We start from the raw sequence: 27,463 nt of genomic DNA on the forward strand, positions 1-27,463 counted from the left end.
TCAAGCTAACACTTGTGAGATTTCATCAGAGGTGTAAATATTACAGCAAATGTTACTGTGTGAAAGTTACTGAGGCTGGAGAACAGAAAAAGTAAGTAGATCTTTTCCGTCGCCTAATTTATTTATTTGTTTTTGTGGAACATGTGGAAGAACCTTACACAGTGGAGTTGACATCAGCCATCAATATGTGTGTCCTTGTTTTGTTTGTTACATTTTTGGAAAAAGCAAACTGCAGGTACAGAGAGTGTTACATCAACAGCGTGTCATTGATATCTATGATAGACTACTTATTCCAAGACCAAACCACGTTCCCAAAGAACATACTAAAAGATATTCTGAGTGTAGATAACATCCAAGATGTTGGGTCTAATTACCCCCATTATGAAGTTTTACCAGAGTATTACACTCAAGCTTGTATCTTCTTCTGACATTCACAAGTTCATTTTAGATCAGATTCATCATCAAGCCCCAAACACAGTCATTTTATCCTGTTTTCTCACAACAGAAATATTTCTACACTTACACGATGCATTTTGACATTCACACTGTTGAATGCTTTTATTTTCAAACTTGGAATGGAAAAAATGGAAAACATACAGTAGATTTGATTTGAACAATAGAGTCAGCGTCTAATTAATCAAAAGGTTTTTACCCCATGAAGCAGTTCAGCAAACATGTAAAACAGCAAAAAATACACTTCAAATTAGCTAGTTATGTTGTACCAAAAAGTGAAAATTAATACAGTTATAATTGACTTGTTGGCCTATAATCTAAAAATGTAGGTCAAAAACGTCTCTCGTGAATGATATCGAGTCATTCGGAGCCAGAAAGGAACTATATACTTTATTAATCCAGCTAAAACGTCTCATTTACAATAAAAATGCGTTTTTAATTAGAGATCGAGCAAAGGGGGCAGCAGAAATGGTAACAAATACGACATAACAGTTCTACAAATGTACTTTAAATGACAAGACTGGTTATAACGTGGGCACAATAAGGCACACGCTTGCAAGATGGGCCATTTCTTTAGTTTATTTATAACGCCCTCATAAATCCTGTCCATTACACTTTATTTGCTAATATAAGAAAATATTTATAAAATACACACACACATAGAAACAATCACTTTCGGCACAAGAAGGGAGAATTTTATTTTAAATAAATGTATTAAAATATAAGTTAAGTTATTATTATGTCCGACAGGTGGAGCAAAAGAGTTCAGAATTGTACTGAGTTGGAAAATATTCAGACGACTTCCCTACTTCTATATTCCACAAAATTTTACAAACCCTACTTTAGAAATTGGAAATATATATTTGAGAAATATCAGCAACGCTGAGGAAAGACCCTCAGTATTTGCATCTGCGAGGATGAAGCACCACGGAGGGGCTTTGCTTTGTACGCTGCAAAAATGAATACATTCATTCATCTAATTTAAATCTTTTAAGCCTATTTATTTCTTCATTTTTAACCAACTAATGGCACATTTTTACGCATTTCTCTGCTATTTTACCAACAGTAGGATGACCAGTTAGATTACAGTCACCAACCTTTATATTTTGGTTTGAGAGCCTCTCACTTCTTGCAGTGTTCGCTCCGCCTTCTCGCCTGTCTCCGGCGCTGCGCTTTAAATAGCAGCTGTTTAAAAGCTCCTCACCATTCTCCCGTCTGCCGTGCAGCACGCAGTCCCCACTCGGCACCGCAGTCCTCCCCTTCCATCCACACATTTCTTTAATAACACTCCTGCACATCTCGCTATGTCGGCCGCCAGCACCGAAACCAGTGCCCCTTTGCCCACCGCCGGCAGCCGCGTTTTCTTCCAAGGTGCGCCCGGAGTGGGCTGCGTGGGGTCCGGACCCATCAATGGGGAAGACACGGTCCAGAAGAAGCAGGGCAAAGTGACCGTGAAGTACGACAGGAAAGAGCTGCGGAAAAGACTTGTCCTGGAGGAGTGGATCATCGAGCAGCTCAGCGTGTTGTATGACTGTGAGGTAAGTCGAAAGAAACTCCAAAGCCGCACACGGTTGTGCGCTCTTGTCACCGAGACGGCTGGACAATGAACAGCCCTGGATGAAAAAAAAAAAGTGGCCCTGCATAGCTGCTTTGTTGTTCTTTGAGAGGTTGTGTTTTTAAATCTTATCTTTTTGTCGCCTTCAAAGACGATTAATCGAAACCGCTTTATACATTTCTCCTGTTTGGTCGACTTTGCTTTTTATGTTCAGTTTCAGTGTTGATTAGGCAGAACTGCAGCAGCCGGACTACTCTATCACTTTAGATGGTTCACTGCGTTTACAAGAATGGCACCTGAATAAAGTACGTCCATGTTTCATCTGACCCCAAAATATTTTAGCCGGTGTCTCTCTGTGCTATGCAGCACTCATACCAGCTGGCTTGGAGATACAAAGCTGTGTGGTACTCATGTGTCATGTCCCGTGTAATTTTCTCCCTTGTTAAGGAGAAAGAGGGATGGCTGGCTCCACGAGGCTGAGAGACCGGCGAGAGAGAAACCGCACGTTTGCGCTTTTTACGCACCAGCCGCGTTGGCCATGAACGACCGAGTCGCGCTTTGTCTCGTTATTCAGTGTGTGTCGAACGAGTAACCTCATCCTCACGCGCCTCTGTGAGATCAGCCCATGTAACAGGCATCCATCCACCTCGCGTGCATTCACCTCTCCATCCTCGAGAGCGAAACCTCACAGGCTTATGATGTGATGGTAGTTTTCTCCGCGTGCTGCGTGCGCAGACAGCACGCGCTGGAAACGAGTATTGTGGCAAATTTCTGCCACAATACTCGTTGTGGGGGACGAAAGGGGTGCAGAAAGAGAGCCGATCTATAAGTCATGTCCAGGTGAACAGAGCCAGGCCTGGGGGATGGGGGAAATAAGAAGGGCAGTGGGTTAAGGACGAGCTGATACTGTGACTTTCGTTAACAGCCAATCAGCTCCTCTGACTCTGATTCCCCCACACCTTCAAGCTGAAGGTCTCCACAACTATGCACACACATACAGCCCTACAGTATGCCTGTCGCCACAGACTCAGCCAATCAGAGACTAAATAGGGGTCTGCAGCATGTATGCACATGTGCATGAATCGGGCAACACAGAGGAGCTGAATTTTATTTAAACATAAGGTACAGGTGTGGGGACATGAGTATGTCTCATGTCTGCAGTTGTGGATGCGCATGTGGTTGCTAATGAATGCAGTATGTTGACTCTAACAGTAAATCTGAGAGCAGTATTTGTGTGAATATGCAGAAAGGAAACTTTTGTTGAAATTACAGCAGGATGCTGAATCTCATAATGTCTTTTTCAGTAGTTTGTTCTTCTGCTATTTCTTTCCCACATTTAATGCATATAGACCTCATGCATGCCTTCTGCACATAGAAGTGCCTTAGTACGATTTATATAGCTGTCATTTTGTTTGCAAGCTTTCTGTTTTTTATGGTTCTGCTTTAGTTCATCCCTGGGTTTCTCAGAGTCTGCCTGAGAGCAGACTAGTTTCAATTTCAAAGCCATCCGAGCTCTCGGGCTGTGTGTCGGACTGTCATCAGCAGGTGTGCTTGATCTACACAGAGGTGACTGGAGCATTTGATGTTTGACGACGGCTGGAGTGCACTGGCCCAGCGCCGATCTGTATTTTGGACTGTGATTTGCTTCATGCAAATGGATATTTAGATAAACAGGAAAACACAGTAGGTCAAGCACGTACGCAAGCTCTCGTGATTTCCAGACAGAAAGAATTCGACACTTTTCTAAGAAAACACTGCTTTTGGTCGACTTCAGTTTAATGACAGAGTCCCTGCAGTGTAGATTTCAGCAAAGATATTCCCAGCAGCCTTACACCTCCTCATGTCATGTCTTTCACACGGCAAATGGGATAATATCACATGGTAATCCCCTGGCTCACTGGGGTTGTTGGCAGTCTGATGTCACACTGGATGCTGGAATGAGATCGGTGTTGTTGACTAGTGTTAGAATGACACGGGGCTTGATAATGAAATGAAACCAACACATCAATATTCTCCATTATTTTGACACAGTATCACTCTGCTGCATTGTTCAATGCTTTCTTTCACACAACACTGAAAAAAATATTCTTTTCCCTCATAAAGATGAAGCAATTATTTTGCATAAGGTGGAACTGAAATAGATCAAATCCAAGGTTTATATATTCAAATAATTAATCATTGAGGAAAATGTGGGCTTAAATTGTTTTTTGAGTTTATGCGCGTTCATGTTCATAGCAGTGTTTAAGCAGGTGGCTCTTATTTGCTGCTGATGCTTGCTCAAATGACTGTAAGCATGAAGTCACACCCACTCCATGCCTGTTAACACCTCAAGAGCAGGACCCAAGATAGACCAAAGTGTGTATTTTTGTGTTTGTGTGTGCACGGATGATAAATCGAAGTGGAGGCTACTGATTTGAGCGTGCTGGTCAAGCTGAAAGGTCAGCCACTATATCAGTTTCATGAGAAAACCTGATACTAGCAAGCATCACAGAGGTGTGGGTATGCGTGTGCAAGTTTGTGTAGGCGGTGTGGTAATGTGGTGATACTGAATTGTAATGGATTGGAAAAAAGGTGAACTCAGAACAAATAGGATTATGTTTTTGGTGAGAATTTCACTTGTTCCCTGTAATTGTTGCCACAGTGCTTGCTTAGTAGCTGGAAGACAAATTGTTTAGAAAACAGTAAAGGGAGAAAATGGGTGTCATGGAAAACCTTCAGAATTCTCTCATCAGAATTGAGCTAAGTACTGATGATCCTCTAGCATGTCTAAGATCCAGCTACCAGCACCTCCATGAGTGAAAGACATCCTTTGTTTAAGCAATACAATGAAAATGTAAGCATTCATGGGAAACTTGTGCTGTAATAATATTGCAACTTTGATTTTATATTGATTAAATAAACCAGATATACATTTAGCCATGCAGGATGCCAAATTCTGATATGGAGAGCGGCTGGCTTGTTCATAGCTAAATGGTAAACTGAGCAGTACTTTTCTACTCTAACTGAGCACTCAAAGCACCTTTTATAAAATCTTCATTCATCCAGTCACGCACACAGTCTAGCCGGCAGGTGAACCACCGACCTTCCGATTGGAAGACGATCCTCTACCTCCCGAGTCACAGCTGCCCCTAGTTTTCACTCTTTTCCAGTCTCTCTGTATAAGTTACTCCGGTAGTGGCTGACAGGAGAGTATTACCGGACTTCTAAGGAGACGGGCGAATATTTTCTCTTATGTTGAAACCATCTCTTAAAATGAACAAGATATCAAAATATCAAATTTGCCTTTTTGGCTTCATCTCATATATACATTTATTCCCTAAGCCTCTGTCTTTTTCCACCCCTCCCTCTCTCCCTCTGCCTCCTCTCTGGGTGAGAGGATAACAGAAGGTGAGTTCTGTCAGAGATGGATTCCCCTCTGCTCTCCCGGGACACGTTGCCTCTGTTCATTTTGGTGTTCAAAGGACAGGAAGGAGAAAAAGCAGAGAGAAAAAAAGCAGGAGGGGATGACCCAAAGAGAGAGAGGCGCTAGAAAGCTGAGGTCCTAAGTGCTCCCACTGCAGCTCTTAATATAGTGAAAGCCTTGACTATATTATAGGCTCATTGTAGTGCCCAAAGAAATCACTCACTGTTATATTACTTTATATGTGTAAAAGTATTAAAGCTTGAAGTGTTAATGGAAATGCTAACATGTAAGTTCACACTATGCAACACTTAACCCACAACCTCTCCTAGGGCTGCACCATTATTACCTAAATGATAATCATTTTTTTTTAAATCAATATTCAGTTTTTAGTCAAAATTATTCATTTTTTCTAGCGACAAAATTTTTTTATTGCAAAGTTGTGAAAACGTAACCCTGCTTTCACATCCATTTTGTGTGACATTCCTGCAAATGTACAAATGCATCCAAATTAGCCCTCCTCACCCACCTAAAGTGAGTGCATCTCTTAGTAGAAGTCAAAAAATAAGCAAAACACAAATAACCCAAAACAAAATCCAGTCAACGTGGCACTGCTTCCTGTTAACTAAAGCATCTTTGCAGAAAAATACACTGTTTATTCACCTCTGTTAAGTGCATTTGTATTAAGCAAAAATATAAAGTCTTTCATTCTATTCGGTGCCTCTGCATAATAGATGTTAATAAAACTCAAAACAAAGACAGCTCTGAGACCCCTCTATAGCTCCCTGGCAATGTTTTGCATAGCAAATAACATGTGTTTTGTCCAGTAACTTGACCGCTTTCCTGAAACCCTCGTTTCTCACAGTGCTTATTAGATTCACTTTGCATTGTTTCTCTTGGCCTTCATGCATTAATTACACTGCAGATGGTGGCGTCTTTTCACCCAGTCGAATAACTTAAGGGAAGATTATGGTTCAACAGCAGTTGAACCATAATCTTCCTGAAGGGGGCATGTGGTGTGGCTGGTGTGTTGGCCGCTCTTGCTGGTGCTGTTATTGGTCCATCAGCCAGAAGGGCAAATATAACATTATATGTAACATTCAAACAGCTGAAACCGAGTGTTAAAAACAGTGAACAGTGTCCACTGTAGTCACTGTGTGTTATTTTCATGCTGTTTCATGCATTTCTGGCGGTTCTGCTGTTGCTTCCTTCCCTGTTCCGGCCCACTTGTCAACCAAGCAGCATTTGACCGTCACACAGCCTCATCCATGTTGAGCAAAGTGCAGTTGGGATTTAGGAGCAGCAACTCTACAGCACTCTTTTATTGCTCCTCGGTTTACATCACTTGCCCAAAATCCAAAGTATTTCCAACAGCAGATGACGAGCTGCTTCGAGGGATTCGGCCTCTGCTGTGCCAAATATTCCAATTCTGTTGTATTTCAGTCCTCTAACATAGTACTCGACCAGACTTGTCAAAGAAACGTCAAGCTCCGTGGTGCAGGGAACAGCTTTTTATTTATTTGCAGGAAGCCAAAATCATGATTGAGATTCGATTAACTGCGTGATGCCGTAGCCTCTCCCACAGTCAGAGACTTGAGTAGACGCCGTTGGACTGCAGATTAACGCCGAGGCCAAGCCGAGGTGATTAAAAGGCAGAGTTTGTCAGCACAGAGACGAGACCGTCTGTCTGAGAGCACCTGAGAGCAATCGATGAATGAGGAGAAGCTTTAGGCCTTTATTTGGTGTGTAAGAGAAGAAGAGAATAACCGAGACAAACAGATTGCTAGAGCAGTAAATATGTTGTTGGCTTGCGTATCAAGCTCTATGTGTGTGTTCTTCGGGGGGCGTATGCTGTAGAATAAGGGGAGAAAGACACTGTAATGCCCTACTTTTCCGTGGCTCAGCTTTAATAGAGCCCCACTCAATGAAGCTCATTCATGTGCACAGGCACAGACACTGCCAGCATACAACACTTGGCCCTGAGGCCTTGTGTGTGTTTATGTCTGCGTCCATGGGTGTGAATAAGGCCGTGTGGGCTTTTCGGGGCCATAATATCCATGGCTGAGCAGTCGGGGGTACTTTCCATGCATTGATAAGCATCAGGACACACACACATACACTCACAGGTCAGTGTACAGACCAAATGGAGCACAGACACTTGAGGAAGAAGCATTTTTGTTCTGGATAATACTAATGTTTCTATCTCCTGCTCCTTTTCTCATCACCACAATAACAGCGGTTGTTTAATTTCTACACTGTTTTGTGTAGGAGGGTCCCCAGGCGGCCTTTGTGTGCTTTGGTAGTGGACAGTGGAATCTGGATTCTGTCCCCCTAGCATCAACTTCCTGGCAGAAAAAAAGAACATCATTATCTCTCTCCGTCTGCATCATTATCCCCTCCTCCCTCTGCTTCTCCTGTGACCTTCTCTATAACATTTCTCGTTTGCCTTTTGTGCATGTGTGTATCTGTGTGTGTGCGCGCGCGCTTTTTTCCCCATATTGGGAAGCAGGAACAGTCATATACTGTATCGTGCAAGCCTCGTGTGGTAGCTGCTGAGGAGAAGTAAAGAGTGCAATTCAAGCCAAGTCATTAGTGGCGTTCAATAGGTTTAGCAATACCATGCAGAGGGTGAACACGCATATCGGCATATACAAAGACAGGAGCATTATGTTACCACTGACGTTACTGGATATACTGCATGTATACACAAACAGGTACGTGCAGGCACTAGTTTAACATTGTGGGTCTTTTATTTTCTGTTTTGCGAGCCTGTGAAAATGTGAATTCACCACCCACAGCAGTTGGTGGATGTGATTCCCCTCAGTGATCAATCGAACAGGTCTCACTCTGATTGATGACAGGATGCTGGCTGAGCTGCACTGCCTCATTATTCTGAAAACTGGTGATCTTTGCTACAACCTCTGGGTCTGTTTCACACTGATCAAATGTGCTTTTTAAAATCTGTGAAAGGTCGAGATTATACAAGAAGGTGGGTCTAAGAAGGAGGAAAAAGGGGACAAACCTGGATCCAGAATGACCGCCATTTAGTAAGTTATCACTGCCAAGACTGGCAGACCCACTCGGTAGGAGATTTTGCCTGTAAATTGGATAATTGTTTTAATGAGTGACCCTGATGTGTTTATGGATCTGGCGAGGAAGGTCGCTGTTGTGTTTACTTATCTTCCGTTCAAATTACACGGGCAAAAATAGAAACCGATGGGGTCTGTGTCCAACCACGTGCTGGCGCGTTTCGCATACCACCTGCAGACACATGCATGCGCTGCTAAACAAATCAGAGGTGTTGACAAGAAGGCCTTTTAGCAAGCAGCTAAACACCAGCTGTTGAAACAGTTATAAACACAGTGGCTGCAGAAAGGTATCAAATGTCTTTTTCAAAAGCAAAACTCAGCATGAAGGTTTTATTGCTTTTTCTTTTTTTTTCTCCCTCTCTATAGTTTCCATCCTGGTGTAATTTCTTACTCTCGTGTCAACTTCTGGTGCAGTCTGAACCCATCTGCTTTTTTGTTTTCCTCCGCCTCCTCATTTCTGTTATTTTTCTCACCAGGCTTTATTCTGCCATCTGTCTCTTAAGTCTCCTATTGATCCTAATCACACATGTCTACAAGTTGAAAGGTGGGACTGATACATCTGTACTATGGTAAATGTTTATACATGCCACTACGTAATACAGCTGAAGTATATTGTGACCTAACCCAAGGAAGATGTGATTGACAAGCCAACAGGAAAAGAGGAGAAAATCAAGCAGTCTTTGACCTGTTGTTACCAGGTCGGACAACCGATTTACACATCAGTGCTGTTATGGGCCTCCACCAGAGGTTCCTCTGGCTTCACCCTGCCCAGTGCTGTGAATATATTTGCCCTCTTCCTGATTGCTTTCTTATTATTCACACTTACATGTTTCAGATCATCACACAAAGTTTGGGATTAGACAAAGATAACCAGAGTAAAAACAAAGTTTCATTTTTAAATGATGATATTTGTTTATTTATAAGGAACCCCATTCGCTTCCACAACAGTGGATGCTAGTCCCAAACCATCAAATACAATCAAATAAAATGCTACACAATAAAGTGAATGCAAAATATCCGCATAATTTGGCTATTACATCCACAGTGAGGTTTTACAGTTGAACATACGAACATATAAATATCAATAACACTGAGACAAAATACACAAATTTCCATTACAAATGACATTGGCCTCTTACAATATTTGCAATAATTCAAAGCTGCTTGAATAGGCTTGTAAGATATTTTTTAAATTATGAATAGAAGCCAATTCTCAAATTGCATAAGGCAACTTATTCCACTTGAAAGATGCTCTAAATATAAGAGAGTTTTTAAGTTGCTTTTAAATCGAGGAATTACTAAATTGCGGTTTGTTGAAAATCGTGTATTATGATTATGTTTTTCATCTGGATACTGCAATTGAGCAGAAAAAAAATGTGGCGTGTTAAACGGTATTGCTTTCTTTATAAATACAAGCAAGCCATAGTATAATTTAGCTTGCACAGGAAGCCAAGAAAGTTTATCATGCATTTTATCTATATTTGTATAGTATTTGTATAGTATGAACACCTTAACACTAATCTGTCTGATATCATTTGTTAAGGGACAACAAGTTATCCTAGCTTACCAAAGCATGAATTTACTGTGATTAACCACATTTTTTTGAAAGTTAAGTTCAGTTTGAGTAGCCATACCCAGGCCTGATTACTGGAGGACCTGTTGAATCAAGTAATCACTTAAATAGAACCTGTCTGACAAAGTGAAGGAGGCTAAGAGATCTCTGATTACAAAGCCATTTCTAAGGCTTTAGAACTCCCACAGTGAGCACAAATGGAGAAAACTTTGAATTTGATTAACCTTCATGGGAGTGGCTGGCCTATCAAATTACTCTAAGAGCACATTGATGACTCATCCAAGAGGTCACAAAAGAACCCAGAAGGACATTTAAAGAACTGCAGGCTTTACTCGCCTCCGTTGAGGTTAAAGTTCATGATTTAACAATAAGAAAGAGACTGGGAGAGTTCCAAGACAAAAATCACTGCTGACCAAAAAGAACCCAAAGGCTAGTCTCACATTTGCCAAAAACAAAAACATCTGGATGATCCCAAAGAGTTTTGGGAAAATATTCTGTGGACTGATGAGACAAAAGTTAAGCTGTTTGGAAGGTTGGAGTCCTGTTACATCTGCTGTAAAACGAACACAGCAATTCATGAAAACAACATCATACCAACAGTGAAACATGGTGGTGGTAGCGTGATGGTCTAGGGCTGCTTTGTTGCTTCAGGACCTATAATCAGGTTTATCCCATTTTTTTAGTCTGCCTGCATGTTTTCCACATCTTTCCTCAACTCTGTCCTCACGGTACCTAGAGGTTGCCTTTCCTAACAAAACATCTGTTCAAGACCTTAGTAGTGAAACCACCAACATCATAACTTCAGGTATTAAATATGTGTACACATACACATATGAAGAATAAATGTGGACAAGGTGAAAATAAAGAGATCTGGAAATGACAAATGCCTCTTTTCCACTTGCACCTTCTGGGCTCGACACGACTCTACTCCATACTCATTTCAGTTGTTTTCCACAACGATTGACTACCACCTTATTGTGGGTGGGTTTGAAACAGCAGCGCTTCCTGTCTTGTGATGTCGTTTGTATGCGACACAAACACAAAACAACAATGGAGGACATCAGGCGATGGTGTATCTGATGCTAAACTGATGGTAAACATCTGCACCATATCACTGGACCTCAGTGTTGGTGTGTAGCTATTTCCTAGTTGCTGGGTTTCAGAGTTGAGTTGCTTTCATGACTCATCCAGTGATGTCACTCCCTGACGATGATTGGCATGCAGTCTATTGACATCACATTTTCAGCTTGTTTGGAACCCCAACTGAGTAGGTACTAAAAAAGTACCTGATACCAGGTACTACCACCTAATGGAAAACCCCAGTCGAGTAGAGCCAAGTAGATACTAGTGGAAAAGAGGCTAAATGTCTTCAGGTTATTAACTTGAATTAGACTGCTTACAAATGTAGCCGTTGAATCCCAACATGTAGTGGTACAAGAAGAAAAATGACAAATACAAGGCATCTCAGTCATAGTATAGTAGTGGTGTAATTTCCATTTTTGCTAAGCTTGAGCTTTGAACCCAAACACTGATCAAAGATGATCATTAAAAGAAGAGACTAAGGAGAACCAGCTGCAAAATGTGCAACCAGCAATGGGGAAACGGAAAGCCGCTGAGACCATGAAAAGAAAAGGCGTTGACGTGTCACACTCGCACACTGATGTTCTTGTCTTCCTATGACATCTCCTCCCATCCCAAGATGATCCAGTTAATCAGTGGTTTCTTTGTAAGCAGGCCAAATCAATTCATAATCTGGCTATATGTAAACACTGACTCAGTTTATCTGGTTGGCACAGTGAGAAGATGCAAAATACCGTCGTCATTCGCACGTGTCTGAGAAAAGAAATATGCAGAAAAGGAAGACTGTTGTTTTGACTTTCAAAGTCAGGGGCGTGTGCTCATATATGGGCGTGTGGCTTGTCTACCTTTGCATGTGCTGCGTGACATTGCACATTTGAAAGCAGTTAATGCAACTGAAAAACAAGCACTAGAGATGAAAGAAAATTAGAACAAAGAGGGTGTATTATTTTTATCAGTTTTCTTAACCCGATGTTATTATACTCCCCAAATAGCTGGCCAATATGCAACATGGCTGCTTCTGCCCCTGGTGCTCATGATGTTTTACATCCAGAACGACTGCAAGTGCTCATTTACACTCAGGGCAAAGGTCCAAATGGGTCCCAGCTGTTGATCCATTAGCCTCAGGAAGAAACTGTCTGCCTGGTAAATACAGTAAAATAAATCCTGTGCAGGATCACAAAACTGTGAAATAAACCGGCACTGGCATTTTCATGCTTGACAGTCTACTGTAATTTTTACTCTCTTTTTTTTAAAATCAGGATTTAAAGCAAAAGGGAGGAAGGGTGATGTTAGGTATTTTGATTTTGTATAGCAAAGGTAAAAAGGCTTGTGTGTCAGCTGATGCTGTAAGCGTTTTGGGCTATTGAAGAAGAGACTGTGCAAGGTAGAAGACCTAAAGGCTCTTGACAAAACATTAAAAGTATATATTTTTTTCTATTTAACTACCTCTGATGTTTGGGAACACCTAGACTTTAGTGATGACATCATGCTGGTATTCCTGTCTTTTGCAGATGATGTTATCTTTTGAGCTATAATGGAGATTATCTATCAGCCATGTAGATGGATAAGCACCTACATCTCTAAAGAAGGATTTAAGGCATAGGTAGTTATTAACCTTAAGTGCATAGCCTCTGGAAAGGATCTTAAACTACAATATAAGCACAGGTTGGTATGGAAAGCTGAGGTTATATGTCGCCTCTTTCTCCCTGCCACCGGGTATTTTAATGTCTCTGGCTTTCACTTATAAGTGATTCAAATGGCCCATTTGGCATTAAAAGAGCAACGAGCATTTGAGAATACTAAATCCTAACATGGTTTTATTTATTTATTTATTTTTAATTGTGCTTTATCAACCTAATGTACTCATACGCCAACCATATTCCATGACCTCAAACACATAGTTAATGATTACAGTCCAAGAGGGGGGATAACTTCAAATACGATGTATTTGACCTAACACTGGCAGCATAATGAGTTGCCAGATTTGTCTCTTTGGTGTCATTAAAAAAATAATAATTTAGCAAAAGATCCTCATTGATGAAGCTACCTCAGTATATCAGTCACATGACTTGCAAACGTTTAGAAAAAGCCCAAACAAACCAACAAAATTGCAGATTTGTAAGGCTAATTTCTCAACTGATAAAAAATATAGGTGAGAGTTGTCACCGGTAGTGCTGCATCGGGCCACAGTTCATGTTGTCTTATTCATAATGTATTTCTTAACAACAGTCTGCTCATGCTAAATTTGAGAAATGTGGAGAATGGCCCATGGCAAAGTTATCCATCAGGCTTTGTTTGCAAAGGTAGAGCAAAATGTGGCAATGTTACAAACAGTGGTGTTACCAGTCATGGTACCAACCTATTCATGTATGCATGTATATATGTCTGCATGTACTTCATCTCCTCCTCAACAGTCGAGCCAATCTGAATGAAACGTTCTACAAACGTAGTCACACTTATAGTGATTATTAACATCTATATATATATATATATATTAAAAAAAACATTTATTTGAAATACAAATTCTCCTGATTTTCCTATGTATTGTGTTCATCTTCATGACATTAGGGATGGGTACCGGTATCTGGTGCCATGATGGCACCAGTTCTGACATAAACGGTAGTAACCAGACCGAAAAGCAGCGCACATTTCGGTGCTTTTTTTCCCTGAGATGTCATACACTTGATGCGCCGTATTTAATAGCTTGCTGCGAGACCTCACATCGAGCACATCTACGGCGGGTGTGGTGCCTGTTATCGGACCCGAAGTAGCAACATCCCCCAAAAACCCGAAGAGTAGAGTCCTGGTCCCTAGCCCTGCCAGTGTAGCAGAAATGATGACGGATGATGATGGCAGCAGCAGCCGTTCTTCTCTGCGTGAGTCGCTTAATGTTGTTCATGTACAATTTACGTTGAGTAGGCTAACCACGTTATTAAATTAATACATGTAAGGTGAGCTAGCAAACACCGTCGTAGTTACATGCAGCTGTCTTCTTGTTTGATGGCAGATACTCCCTTCACCCTGGCCAAAAAGGCTAAAATGACCAAAGAAAAAGTGGAAAACAGTTAAACATGAGAGGTTTTTGGACAAAGTTTGTGTTTTTTCCATTGTTTAAGCACTGCTTCCAGCCAAGAGTGATACCATATATGCCCTATAGCTGCAGAAAAGGCTAACATTGTTATCTTTTTACAAAAAAAACAGCTGAACATGAGAGGTTTTTGGACCAATTTTGTGTTCTCCATTCTTTAAACACCGGTTTGAGCACCGTTTAAGTACCGGCACCGTTTCAAAAGTACCGGTTTGGCACCGGTATCAGATAAAACCTAAACGATACCCATCCCTACATGCAATGCAATGTTACGTTGTCTGTTTGCATTTGTTCATTGCCCGTGCCTAACGTAAAAGTCACCAAAATTTGCATCCATGACAGAATTTTGAGATTGTTTGAGAAAAAGCAATGCACACCTGGCAAGAGCCAGTAGTGTATATATATAAGTGTATATAACTCCAGTGTAAATCAGAGAATCATATGGCATGATGCAGCTACACAGAATATAAAATTAGAGCAATTACCTTAAAGACTATGGGTGGGGGACTAGTTCTTCCAAACTGCAAAGGTATTGATGTATTAATTGATAGAGAATGATATGTGGAAACTCAAAGGGAGAGACCATTTATGGGACAGAAAAAACTAAATCAGAGGAGACTCAGCTTAACAGGGCAAGGACATGGCTTCAACATCAAGTTTTGGCCATGGAGATAAAAGCTACTACAACACCAAAGTGGAGAAACATCAGGGGGAGAATGATTAGGATATTTACATCACAACGAGTTTCCTAAATTTAGTATGCACGATGATCTGTTATTTTTAACTGAAAAGTTCCTTTGAGTATAATTCCTCCCCACAAGCTTATTTCTCTGACAGTTCTCCTCTCTGATATACTGTGTCCTCCGGAGTACAGCTGAATCAGCGTGGGAAAGAGCTTTTGCTGCAGTAGCTAACTTTACCCAGCGAAGTCACATAATCTATGCTGTATGGTTTCAGCAAATTGCATCGCTGGAGGGCAAGAAGAAGGTGCTGGGAGGTGGGGGTGAGTGAGGAAGCGAGGGATGCAGGAACGGAGGAGAAGCCGGCCTTTATTGGTTACTGTTCCAAGTAACTTTTTGCTTTCCCCATGCATTGAAAGAAAAACCTTGTATTTAGTTGTCTTACTTCTCTCCCGTTCCTGTTTTCCTTATGTTTCGTATCCCCGCCCTGTGATTCTTTGCATTCTTTGTCACGCTGTAGTGTCTCTTACTCGGTTTAACGCCGTCTCTGAAGATGAATTCATCCCACCTTGAGCTCTTGCTCGCTTTGATGTGACAGCGCTCGGCAGCAAAGAGAGGAAGAAAGCCGAGCTGTGAGGTTTTAGTGTTGCGCAATCCTCCTCTTCCTTGCATTCTGCATCATCATCACAAGTGACCCACTTATCTGTGCGCTCCCCTTCTCCTGTATCTTATTATCGCCTCCTATATATTGTAATTAGCAGTCTCGTACATGGTCTCTTTTGTTTCTTTTCACATTTTTCCTGCCTTTTTCCCCTTTCTTTCATCTCTGCGTGGTTGCTAATTTAACACAGAAAAACCTTGTGTTTGTATTTGTATTTTCTTTTTATTTGTCAGGGAAAATTTACAAAGCCATTAGTCTCCTAAGAGAAGAGATGTATTGTACCAGATTTAGAGGCAAGCTAATTTCCATCTGCATTCTCTGGGTCAGACAACAATAAAACAATGTAATGACACCATCAAGAAAGAAATGATACTCATACCAATGAAACAAACAAGTGCATTTGTTATTTCACTGGTCTAACGTTTGCTTATTCTTCTTCTCTGTTCTTCTCTTTTGACACGTCTCCTTGTTTACAATACAGGGCGAAGGTTTTAGCATCTCTGCACGATTGAAACTCTTCCTACGTTCTTCCTTTCCCACCAGCTCTTCCTGTCAGTCTCTGTTATAAGCACTGCATCACATGCATACAGAGCAGTGATTAAAGAAGAGGCGGTGGTATTATCTTATTTACTACATAACTCCTCTTTCAATCCAGTTGAGCCCGTGTTCGTGTGGTTAATATCGGCTAACACATGAGAAGGATCAGTCAATGTCAGCCACCTTTTTTGCACGTGTTACCCACTGAAGGTGGAGACTGAACCTCGTTGAGCTCTTTGCACTGCAGCAGATCTATGTCTCTCTCTCTCTCTCTTTCTTTTACACACACATGCACACTGAGGATTATGATCCTCCAGGTAAAGTGTCTTTTTGCGATGATGCAACAGCACTATAATAATCAGTGGCACCATTTTATCATAACGCCACCTTCATAGCTTGAATTTAAGCTAGCAAGCAGGAAGCCATAAAAATAAGCATAAATTTCCAGACCTGCAACGTGAGGTTTCATGTGGCCCAAGGGGGTAGCGGATCTTGCACTCCAGCTGCTAAGTTCCTCTGTGAGCGTGTTTGCTGCTGGCTGTGTAAATATCTTCGAGGGCTCATCGTCTGTGAGCTTGACTCTGTTGTTTCACCTTAGAATATTTCCATTTCAGAGACACCTATGCTTGAAAATACACTCAGCTGTTATCCATTATCAGATGCCACTACGCATAAAGACTTGACTGAAGTGTTTAATGAGGCAGCTGAACCACACTGCCAATCTGTGATAACAGGACCGAACAGAAAGTCAAATCAAACTGACCAGGAGGATATGCATATCCTGCAAGAGTGGTCTGCTGAATCACACCAGGGTACATTAACATGTCTTCCTTTTGCTTTATTGCAGAGTCGTGGCAGGTTTTCAGGGACGATCATGTGTTTCTTGGATGAATTGAAAGCTATCTTACTGAGATATTACCTGGCTCAGCTGAAAAACTCACGAAAGGTCATGTGCTACTCCTCAAACAGAATATTTCTAAAGTGAAACAACATTCGATCGCGGTTTCATGTGACTCGTTCATTATGTCTTCAAGTGGGATTTGCTTCTGTCCAATGTAACTGGTAGATCTAGTTCATAAAAGTGGGCCATGAATAGGAATAATTATGAATCAGAGTTTAACTCTTTGTTCGCAGAGAACGTTTGAGTAGTCTGAATAGAGTTTGCGTTGAGTCACGGGGTTGGGCCGCTTACATTAGCTTTGATTCACCTCATTGCGGATGAAGCAGACTGAAAACGCTGCTGGCTGTTTAGCTGTCGGTGAATATGAGTCTGGCAGACATGCATGCCTCACTTCGTCTGCATCTCTGCACGCAGCAAACACACACAGGCTGGCAGTGTTGCTCTCCGCTTCTCTCTCGGCCTCTGTTTTGCCTGCTGGCTCTCACACGTCGTCTTCACAGAGTTGCCTTCATTACAACAAACACTGCTCCTTGTTATCTGTTTTTGCGCACACCATCCTCTTCGCACAAACTCTCGCTCTCTTTTTCATCTTTATATCTCCCTTCTGCATATGCAAACAAAAACCAGCCGTCATCTGTGAGAAATGCTGAATCTAGGCCTCTTGTGATTAAACAGGCGTTCGCAGTTTCACAGCACTTCCCATTTTGTTTTCACATTTCTGTTTGTTTGTGGCTGCCTGTCACTCTCTGCCATTGTACCTTTTGTCATTTTGTATGCTGGTTAGATGGAAAATTATATTCCCGGTAGCAGCAGGTGTGACCTTAGCTATTTTAGGCTCGCGATCATCTAGCAGGACAACATCTTCAATGTGTGTGTTAGGTGTGAGAGCGTGTTTTTTCCATTCTCACCATCTACACAGTGTGTTTAATACACTTTGGGACTGTAATGCAAAGCCCAGCGGTGAGTGATTCCCTGTAGAAGATTGATGGTAGCAAAATCCGGCGCGGGTGCATGTGCGCGTTTGTAGGAGCCGGGATTTTGTTGGCGATAGCCTGCAGTCACGCCTGGCGAGCAGGCCGTGTTTTTAGTCATCACCAATCACAGTGACAGGGGGTGACGGACTGCCTGCTGACAAGTGGAATATTCAGGGACACACACACAAACCCACACAGAGTATTCAGGGTGAAGCGAGTGATTGATAGCTCCGCACACAGGCAGGCAGACAGACTTGTCCTTTGCCCTCAAACATCTTAAGAAGTAGGTCAGTCTGCTAAATTTATGATCCTGACAGGTTTTCACTTTCACATTGTTACTCATTCGAATTCATGCATTCATGTTTATTATTAGGTTAAACCAGCATATCACAGCGCACAAACTCATCGACACTGACCGAGGCCATGATCTCTGCACTCCACTCGCACGTCCAAATTTGCAGGTAGCTGCTGTGAGGTGTAAACAACATGACCTTCCAAGGAAGGAGGCGTGTTTGATGATTTGAACCTTTAGGTTTCGTCTCCACTAAGGCTACGAAACCCAGCCTTTGTCTAAAATTTTTTCTATTCATTCTAAGATTTCCTTAAGGACCAGCTGAGCAGAGTTTTTTTGTCACCTATTTTCAGCTTTAAAAAAAATGTAAAACTTAGAGAAAGACTGGCACTGAACAGTTTGACCTCTCTTATATGATTATATTGTAAATACCTAATTTCTCTTTTTAAGATTTATATATGAATCACTGTAATATATCATTGCTGTAATCTCATCTTTGAAATCAGCTGGCTAATATCATGTGGTTCCCCCTTAATACAGCTGCTAAATCTGTGGGAACATGGGTGCGATTCCTGGAATTCTGGCACCCTGATGCTGGTTTGGGCCTCAATAATGGTGCAGTTAAGGAAAACAGTGGTTGGAGATTTTGGTACTAGTAAAATTATTGCAACTTTGTGCAGTGATTTTGAAATCTTGTTGCCTTTTGAAATGGTTGTTTGAAAGGTGGGGGCCAACCCTGCCACCACATGCAGAAAGTTTCTGTCTTCAAGGCAACTTTGGTTCACCAAGATGGTGATAAAACAGCAATAAGATGGAATCAGTCTGGTATAATTTGGGGTCAAAAGGGCAATTACATGAGAATTTGTTTGTGACAATACGCCAACTAACTGTGGTAACTCAGCAAAAATCACAAATTTGTTGCTCAAAGGTATTTATTCTGGATCAGGATGAAAATAATTTAGTTTGGACATGGACAGCTGGGGAAATTCCACCCAATTAACACAACATATGTGTTACTTTGCAGCCGGTTGCAGCCTGACTCCAACTGATTGCTCAAATCTCTCTGCATTTCTAAATAAGACTGATTATTTGCAAAACTTTACAAATCTGTCTGAGAGTGATTGCAGTGAGTCTGACGCAAGCTGCCATTGTTTGAAGACAAGCTGACTCGTGCACCAGGAGACTCGTGCAATAACAATTAAGTGCAGTTATGAAGAATTAGACAATGAGCGAATGAGAGTGATGTGACCATTTAGTCTCTGCAACTACCTGCAGAAAAATTATCACTAGACAACCATTACTTTTTTGTTTTTCCAATGAGCAGTTTTTGCTTTTTGGGAGTGCCCTCATCAGGAGAGGTGAGTTCAAACTTCAACAATGTTTTTAAAGTTTCCTAAGAGAACATTCAATAATCAGTTTTGAAGAAATATTTGATTACCAAACCAAATCATGTGAATTTCACCAGTCAGTTACTTCCACTCTAGCTAAGAATGCTGCATTGCAGATTTAGGAAATAATCATTTTACACAAATAAGTATTCTGATCTTGAGGTTTCAAGCAAACATCAGTGCCTGTGCTTAGCAGGACAACACACACAATAACACACGATACCATCATTTCACCTCCTCACATCAACTCAATTTTCTCACTTTTTTCTCTCTTCATCTAAATCAATTTATCCTTCCACTCCGCAGTCTGAAATAGCTCATCTCCTCTGATGATTAGCATTTTGTACACAACCTCTGTTCTGTGGTTCCACCACATACACACTCATATGCTAATAGGTGTCAGGCTTTGACATATTCTGACCCTTTCCCGGCTTTGCTACCTTTCTTCTCAGTTTCCTCAACGAGTGAGGATTTCAGAGCGAGACCCTCATGCTAAGACGTTTCAGAGAAAGAGGTGCTTAAAATGCAGGTTGTGTAAATGCCTGTCAGGAGTAACGATCGAGGTGGGGTAGCCTTGTGTTTGTGTCTACGTGTGTGTGTGAATGTCAAGTGTGTTTGAGCAAATAGAGATGAAATATGATCAAGCCTGTTTAAGATGTGGTAGATTTTTTTTTGACTGTGTAAATGGGTGCTATGATGGGATGTTTGTGTATATTGTGCCTAACTAAAACAAGAACACGCAACACATTTGCACTAGTTCATCAGTAGTCAAATGTTTGCATATTGCAGCACATTTGTCTCTTGGAATGTACATTTTGTCTTGCAGGCTACTTTCAAAGGTATAACTGTAATCTAATTTCATTCTGTGCATATCGAAACACCCACGCAAAACTGAGCGGTGACTGAGCTTTAATGCTGAGAGCTAAAATCAAGCCATCCTTCCATCCTCCCTGTCCCTGTGTCTAAATACCAGTGCATGCTCGAGGCTTCACCTTACACAAGAGTCCTCTGGGAGGCTTACACAAACACACGCGCAACTAAAGAACTAGTCGCTTTTATTCATTTTAGTTTGCTGCAAAAATAATGATAGATATCATCCTACAATTTTATGGAGGACTACTAAGGAATGTTGTTTAGTATGCATTAGATGAGAAAGGCATTAAGGCTGCAAGTCACATTCACTTAAAATCATGGGTTTGATATTAGAGCCTGAGCCTGAACTATGGGCATCTCTGCACTTACTTGCAGGTTATGGCTCATGTGAATGTATCATAGCATTATAGCCTTCCAGTGTGATGTGTAGTTCAGTAATATAGTACAAAAGAAAATAAAGATGTTTTAAGTGAACCTTCACCAAGACTGTTCAATAACGTGGTAAAAAAAAAAAAAAAAGAGCACTGATATCCTCTCTTAAATTTTATGGATGGTAAAGACTTAATTTACAAAGAAATAAATTAATAAATTATTAACATACAAATAGTTCAGTAGGTAAGGGTTGGCAAAATCTTGAAATCTGAAAGCCATGGAGATTTGGGTGTTGAGTTTCCTTATAAGTGACAAAAAGTTAACACTTGGCAGTTGATAGAAGGTGATCGGGGGTATATTTTAATGAACATGTAGTAGATAAAGATTCTTAGTCTTTTATTTATGTATTTATTTATTTATTTTGAATTAATGTGCAAATGCCCAAAATATTAATCCAGTATCAACAGTGTCTTTGTTGATGCTAGAGAAAGATCATAGATTTGGTAAATGAAAGGGAAAACACTAATTACCAGTTTAGGACACAAAGTCTTTCCTGTGCGAGAGTGCAGTGACCTACATGAGCGTTGGCATTAGATGTAAATTATAGGGAATAATCTGAAATGGAAATTGTGTATATTCTAGGGATGGTGGAGTGGTATAGTCACAGATTGTTGCAATTAATATGGCTGTTGATAAAGGCCACTGCTTGTATATACATGGACACTTTGGCTTCAAAACCCAAAAGGAAGAATTTGGATGATACATCATGCGGTAGCTGGGAGGGACAGTTTGATCCTCCCTGCGCCGTCCGTGGGTAAATAAAATGAACCAGTGAAACAGCGGACCTTTGAAGTGGCACTGAGCTGAAAACAGCCTTTAACCACTAAATGGACCAACCCACAGTAAAATGACATTTCCATACGATGCCTGTTCCAAAAAGCTAAATACTACATATGCTCAGCTTGTTTGCAGCTTGAAGCTCAGAGGCTCAGACACACTGTTTGTATAAACTGTGTATAATAAGTGTATAATATTCTTGTTTTCCGTTTTAATTTCTTATTTACTCCTTCACATATTTATGTGCTCGTCTTCCACAAGTTCCTCTGCTTGAGCTGCTCAGTAAACCAGAGTGTCTTTGTGTTCCAGGAGGAGGAGATGCCTGAGGTAGAGATAGATATCGATGACCTGCTGGAGGTCAACAGTGATGATGAGAGAGCCAGCAAACTGCAGGTATGTTCTTTAGGCTGCATTTGTAAGTCCTCAGAAAATAGATTGTAATTTTATATAGGAGATGAAATAAGGTAAGGGGGGTTATCAGGTAAAATGCATGAACCATGTTCATGGTTCATGCATCTCATCTTTATATATATATATATATATATATATATATATATATATAGATAGATAGATAGATAGATAGATAGATAGATAGATAGATAGATAGATAGATGCATGAACCATGAATGTCCCATTTTACCTGATGACCCCGCTTAACTATATATATATATACACATATATGTATTTGTATGTATATATGTATGTATATGTATATGTGTATAGGAATTCAATCTGTTTCATCAGAAATTTCTCTTTTTCACTTTACTATTTGACTGGCCCATTTTTTGGCAATCAGTCGGCCCATTTTACCTGAACAATGTCAAAACTATGGGACAGCCCAAATTTCAAAACAGTAAAATTCTATTATACCAATCCAATACCAAAAAAAAAAACATAAAAAAAAAGCAGCTGAACACAGTTAAATGTCATACACAGGGTTTGTTTTTTTTCTTAGTGTCCGAAGTGATTAACCAGAAATTGTCCCAGTTTACCTGAGTTCACCCTAGTTGTTCCATAATGGAAACACTCACCTTAAAGTCAAATTTCCCATGTGACTGCTTTGTATGGTATCCTGTTTCTGTTTGCTCTACTGTATGGTGGACCTGCCCTCAAAGACAGACTGATGTCAAACATACATAATCATCAGTCTGTATGTTGTCTGAATACATTACCACGGTTTTCCATATCAACAAAAGCTAACCACCCAATCCAACACAGACAGTGCTGGGAAATGTCCCTAAACAACTCTCTGTTTTTCCTTTACCAATTTCTACACAGGAATCATTAATAGACTGCTACAAACCAACAGAGGTAAGTCTTCTGGTGAAGCTCTCTTTTCTATGTCCACTGCTTGAGATCAGTGACCTGAAATTATTGATCCGCACATGCAGTATTGAATTTGTAAAGTCACATTTTCATGGTACTGTCACCCTGACCTGAATGAAACAAGTGTTAGATGGGCCCAGAAGCTACACAGAACACATACAAGCACACACAATTTAACTTTGTTCACACGGGCGCTTGTTTTTGAGTGTGCGAATGGGTGTGTGCGGGTAAGCTTTCAAGTATCTGGGTTGGGGGAGTTAGGGTTAAGCTATTTTGGTGATTAAAGGTGGTGCAGAACAATCACATTACCTCTACATACGGCATTAGGTCGGCCTGTTGAAAAAATGTCAAGGTCACTGGCATCTGAGATAACAGCAATGTTCAGCCAGGTTGACAGCTGCTGATACGTGTCACTCCTACACATCCGTACTCGCGCGCACACACACACACACACACACACGCACACACACACACATTGTAATCCCTCGAGTCTGGAGTAGCCCAGATGCCATTTTGAACACAATCCCACATAGATGACATGGACTAAGGACAGTGAAAAGCAGAGGCAACGGAGAGAGAAGGTGAATTGTGACAATTGGAAGCAAATGATAAATAAAGGATGAAAGTAAAAGAAAGAGAGAACTGTTGGTGAGAGAATGACAGGGGATGAAAGAAGCTGTTACAAATGGTGAAGGATAGATGAGACCTCTAGATAGAGGAGGAGGAAAAGAAGAGAGTGACAAGAGGAGGGAGGTATCAGTAATTAGGGCACGATAAGTGTCACCTCTGTTACAATTGTGAGGTTTATATTTCAGCATATTCTCGATCCGAGTCACACCATCGCAGACTTTTATAGAGCCATTAGATCAAGATGAGGAATCTTTTTCTTCCATCCTTTTCTGACTTATTGCCTCATAAACTGGCATTTCTTTTTTGTGACTTAAAAAGCAATACCCATATGACTGGGGTTGGCCAGTGTTTGTTTTCTGTTTTGTACAAATTCTTTTTTTCCTTTCCTACAGTGCTACGCTTAAGACTCTAGCCACCACTCATTTTTTATGTTTTGGTGCCAATAAACCAGATTTCCTTGTAATTTTTTAAAGTGGTGTGAACAACAGTACTTCAGGCTTTCTGAAGGTCTTTCAAAGTTTTCCTGCTGCTTTTTCACTTATTTTATTTTTAGTTCAGTCATTATACCTGACTATTTTCAGAGGAATGTTTTTGGTTTGCTTTTGCTGAACACAGACCTATGAATCATCTAAGCATAAAAAAAGCACCGATTCAAGGAATGAATCACTGTTGTGTTTACACATAACAAATAACTTTGCAATTACCTGTTACAATTTTTAATTGTATCTTTAGGAACTGTATTATTAGGTCATTCGGCAGAGTAAATATGGTTGTATGTATAACCTGTCTTCTGTCAGTTTATATTTATTAAGCCATTAGACAAAGGATGCCTCCTTTAGCCTGCAAAATCAAACAGAAACTAAAGAAAATTTTGTAGATTTGAATTATGGGCTTCTGATGCAAATTTGATTTGATAATTGCTTAAGCTCGATTTGTGTGTGTGCGTGTGTGTGGTTGTGTGTGTGTGTGCATGTGTGTATCTGTTTAAATCATTTTTTCCTCTTCTCCCTACAGAACTTTGTCCGTGAGCTCCTCGCAAGGATAAGGGGAATGAGAAAACTTAGCGCTCCAACCAAGAAGGGCCTATAATGGCTCAAACATCAACCATCGATCAGCCATAAACTCCGTCATCTCCTACTTAGCCCGCCATACATGGACTGTCATTAAACAGAATAATTTATCAAAACATCAGTAACTGATCTGCAAACATCTGCTGTATAATCCATGAATATAGCACTAGTCATTCTTTTCACGATCACAATAACAAGGTGTATTATAATATTTGACTGTTGAAAGGTACATAAGTAAAGCAGAGCCAAAATGTTTAAATAGTTACAATATCTGGAATGTGCCAGAACTGCAACTGTGCTTTAATACAAACACCACCTAACTTCATGTGTCAGAGCCATGTTAAAGCTTTTTAAACCACTCCTACAAACCAAACAGCCATACAGAATAAAACGCCAACAAAAAACTTTAAAAGAGGTGGTAAAAATAGTTGCAGTAGGTGTGAAATTAGCTGTAGCACTATTTAAACACAGTGCTTCTTGATCTTTTTTTTTTTTTCTTGTCCTATTTTTACGGAGGTTTTTTTGCTGTTGCGTCTTTCTTTTTTTTTCTAAAGTACTGTACGTTGCCATTTCTTGTTCACGTGATTGAAATGTGGTCTTCGAGAGTTTTAGTTCTTGTCATCCTCTTTATCCCTACTCCATTATTGCTTGCAAATGTAAAGGAGCTCTGTGGTCTTGTGTCAAGTTCATTTAAAAGCACAACACATTAATACATGAATCCCATCGTCTTTTGTGATGTGTAAACTCTGAAAAGAGTGGGAAAGTTTTATCAAACAGTGCTAAAATCATATCAAGATTTTCTTTTTTCCTTTTTTTGTTACCCAGTCTCCTAGTATACTTTTCGCCACAGCAAGGCATGATGGGTGTTGCAGCTCTCTGTATGAGACTACAAAAACCTGTATGATTGGCAGCCTTTCGCTCGTCATTGTACATGTTCATGATCTTCCTTATTGGAATACATATCAGTTGGTAGTTTAGATTCCAGCTCAGCACCCAAACACTGTAGTAGTTTTTACACCCGGTTCACTTAATTCTGCTAACTTGTCTCTGTAATAGCGGTTGATGTTGCCTTTAAGGACATTCAGGATCAGTCCACTTTTTACTCAGCACTGAACTTAAACTACTGACGACTTGAAAGCGTAAGAACAGTGGCATAAGAACCCCGGAGGACTTGACACTTTAACTTGCCGACAGAAGGTGTGCCAAAACTGGGATCCTAAAATGTCAAACATCATGGAGGCATTAGTCTGCCGCAGCTCCTACTACAGAGATATCTTTGGGTGGGCTCAGAAGTTTTAGTAATTCTTTTCATGTTGCAGGAAAACTGTGTTACAACTGAATATAAGCAGGTTTAAGAGGTGAATTTGTTTTGTTGCTAGTAAATTTCCCTTCAGCAACACACTGAAAAATCTCTGGTACAATCACGAATCCCTTACAGGGTTGTGCCCAGTTTCATTTTTGGAATAATTAATCGTAAAAAAAAGGAAAGTGCAGACTAAAACCTGCAGTTTGATATAAAGTATAAACCCACAGCTGCCAAAGACAAAAGCAGGGCAATGTTTTATTTTAACATAACACTTGCAAAGCACCCTCTTGCATGCTAACAACAGAGACAAGGTATTGATGAAGAGTATATTATAGACCTATAATCAAGCAAAAATAAAAAAAAAAAAACAACCTTTTTTGACATAGCTACCATGTATGACTTTGTAGAACCTTTTGTGTTGAGACAACGTGACGTCACGTTGGAGATAATCCAGGAAATTTTAAAAAATGGTGCTGTTTTTGATGTTCTTCCCAGACTTTGGTTATATAAAAGGCGTTTTCACTGTTGACTGGTGACTGAGAAATGTGTCTGCAAGACGTCTGTCTGTCTTGACTGATGGAGTGGATGCTCCAGAGTTGCATCTTCTATTTCTCTGTCTGAACTGGGTTGGATACGTGTCATCACTCTAAGCTAGCAATGGTGAGTTTTTCTGGCTCGGTAAATTTGGAGGAAAACCATGAAGATGGAGCCATTACGGGCTACTGAGATTCATATCAAGGTACTCTCTAGGATTTTCTGTCAAGAAATACTTCAGGGGCAAGTGGCAGATATTTTATTATTTATGGGATTTCATGTGGAGAGTATTTTGAAAGTGTCCATATATAGAAAGCTCTATGTTTGCATGTGTTTTTAAAGTAGCATGTTGAGGGGAACATTTTCTTGGCCTAAAGGTTTTTATTTCACAAAGTAAAACACTTTCCTTTTTTATACCTTTATTATTATTATTATTATTATTATTATTATTATTATTATTATTATTATTATTATTATTATTATTATTATGAAGAAACAAAAATGTTATTCAGTTGCAGTTTTGTTCTGTACATCCACAATAAGCTTTCTTCTTTTTAAAATGTAATGTGGTGTGGTTTGTTTTTGCCGATAATAAAAATGCAGAATGACTCTGTACTGTTTAAGAACATGTTTCTACTTGTCTACTTCTTTTCTACGTATAGTTTTAATTTTACTTGACATGCAAAATGCATTTGTATGTTTCATTACAGCCACATTTCACCATTTGCATAGTCTTTTCTCTTGAAACACTGCTCTTTATTAGATAGATACTATATTAACTGTTAGCTTCTGTTAGCATGGTAAAAGTCTTCTATAACCTAGACTTATTTACACTTATTTTTTA

At 40.3% G+C, this 27,463-nt stretch overlaps 1 protein-coding gene across 1 annotated transcript; it reads left to right on the forward strand.

Annotated features, from left to right (window-relative positions):
• The first annotated feature begins 1,640 nt into the window (after positions 1 to 1,640).
• ppp1r14c (protein phosphatase 1, regulatory (inhibitor) subunit 14C) lies at positions 1,641 to 27,245 on the forward strand. The gene is made up of 4 exons (XM_006797198.3): positions 1,641 to 1,991; positions 22,063 to 22,146; positions 23,032 to 23,064; positions 24,724 to 27,245. Exons 1-4 carry the CDS (start codon positions 1,758 to 1,760, stop codon positions 24,796 to 24,798), a joined length of 426 nt encoding a protein of 141 aa, XP_006797261.1. The 5' UTR covers positions 1,641 to 1,757; the 3' UTR covers positions 24,799 to 27,245.
• Positions 27,246 to 27,463: the final 218 nt, after the last annotated feature.

The sequence above is a fragment of the Neolamprologus brichardi genome, chromosome 15 (assembly GCF_056152115.1).
Source record: "Neolamprologus brichardi isolate AB-2024 chromosome 15, ASM5615211v1, whole genome shotgun sequence".
Lineage (NCBI taxonomy): Eukaryota > Metazoa > Chordata > Actinopteri > Cichliformes > Cichlidae > Neolamprologus > Neolamprologus brichardi.

Excerpts from the sequence above, each read along its gene's own strand:
- ppp1r14c (XM_006797198.3), top strand. The coding sequence starts at position 1,758 with ATGTCGGCCGCCAGCACCGAAACCAGTGCCCCTTTGCCCACCGCCGGC. Across the intron at positions 1,992-22,062 it reads GCGTGTTGTATGACTGTGAG|GAGGAGGAGATGCCTGAGGT; the intron begins GTAAGTCGAAAG and ends TTTGTGTTCCAG. Across the intron at positions 23,065-24,723 it reads ACTGCTACAAACCAACAGAG|AACTTTGTCCGTGAGCTCCT; the intron begins GTAAGTCTTCTG and ends TTCTCCCTACAG.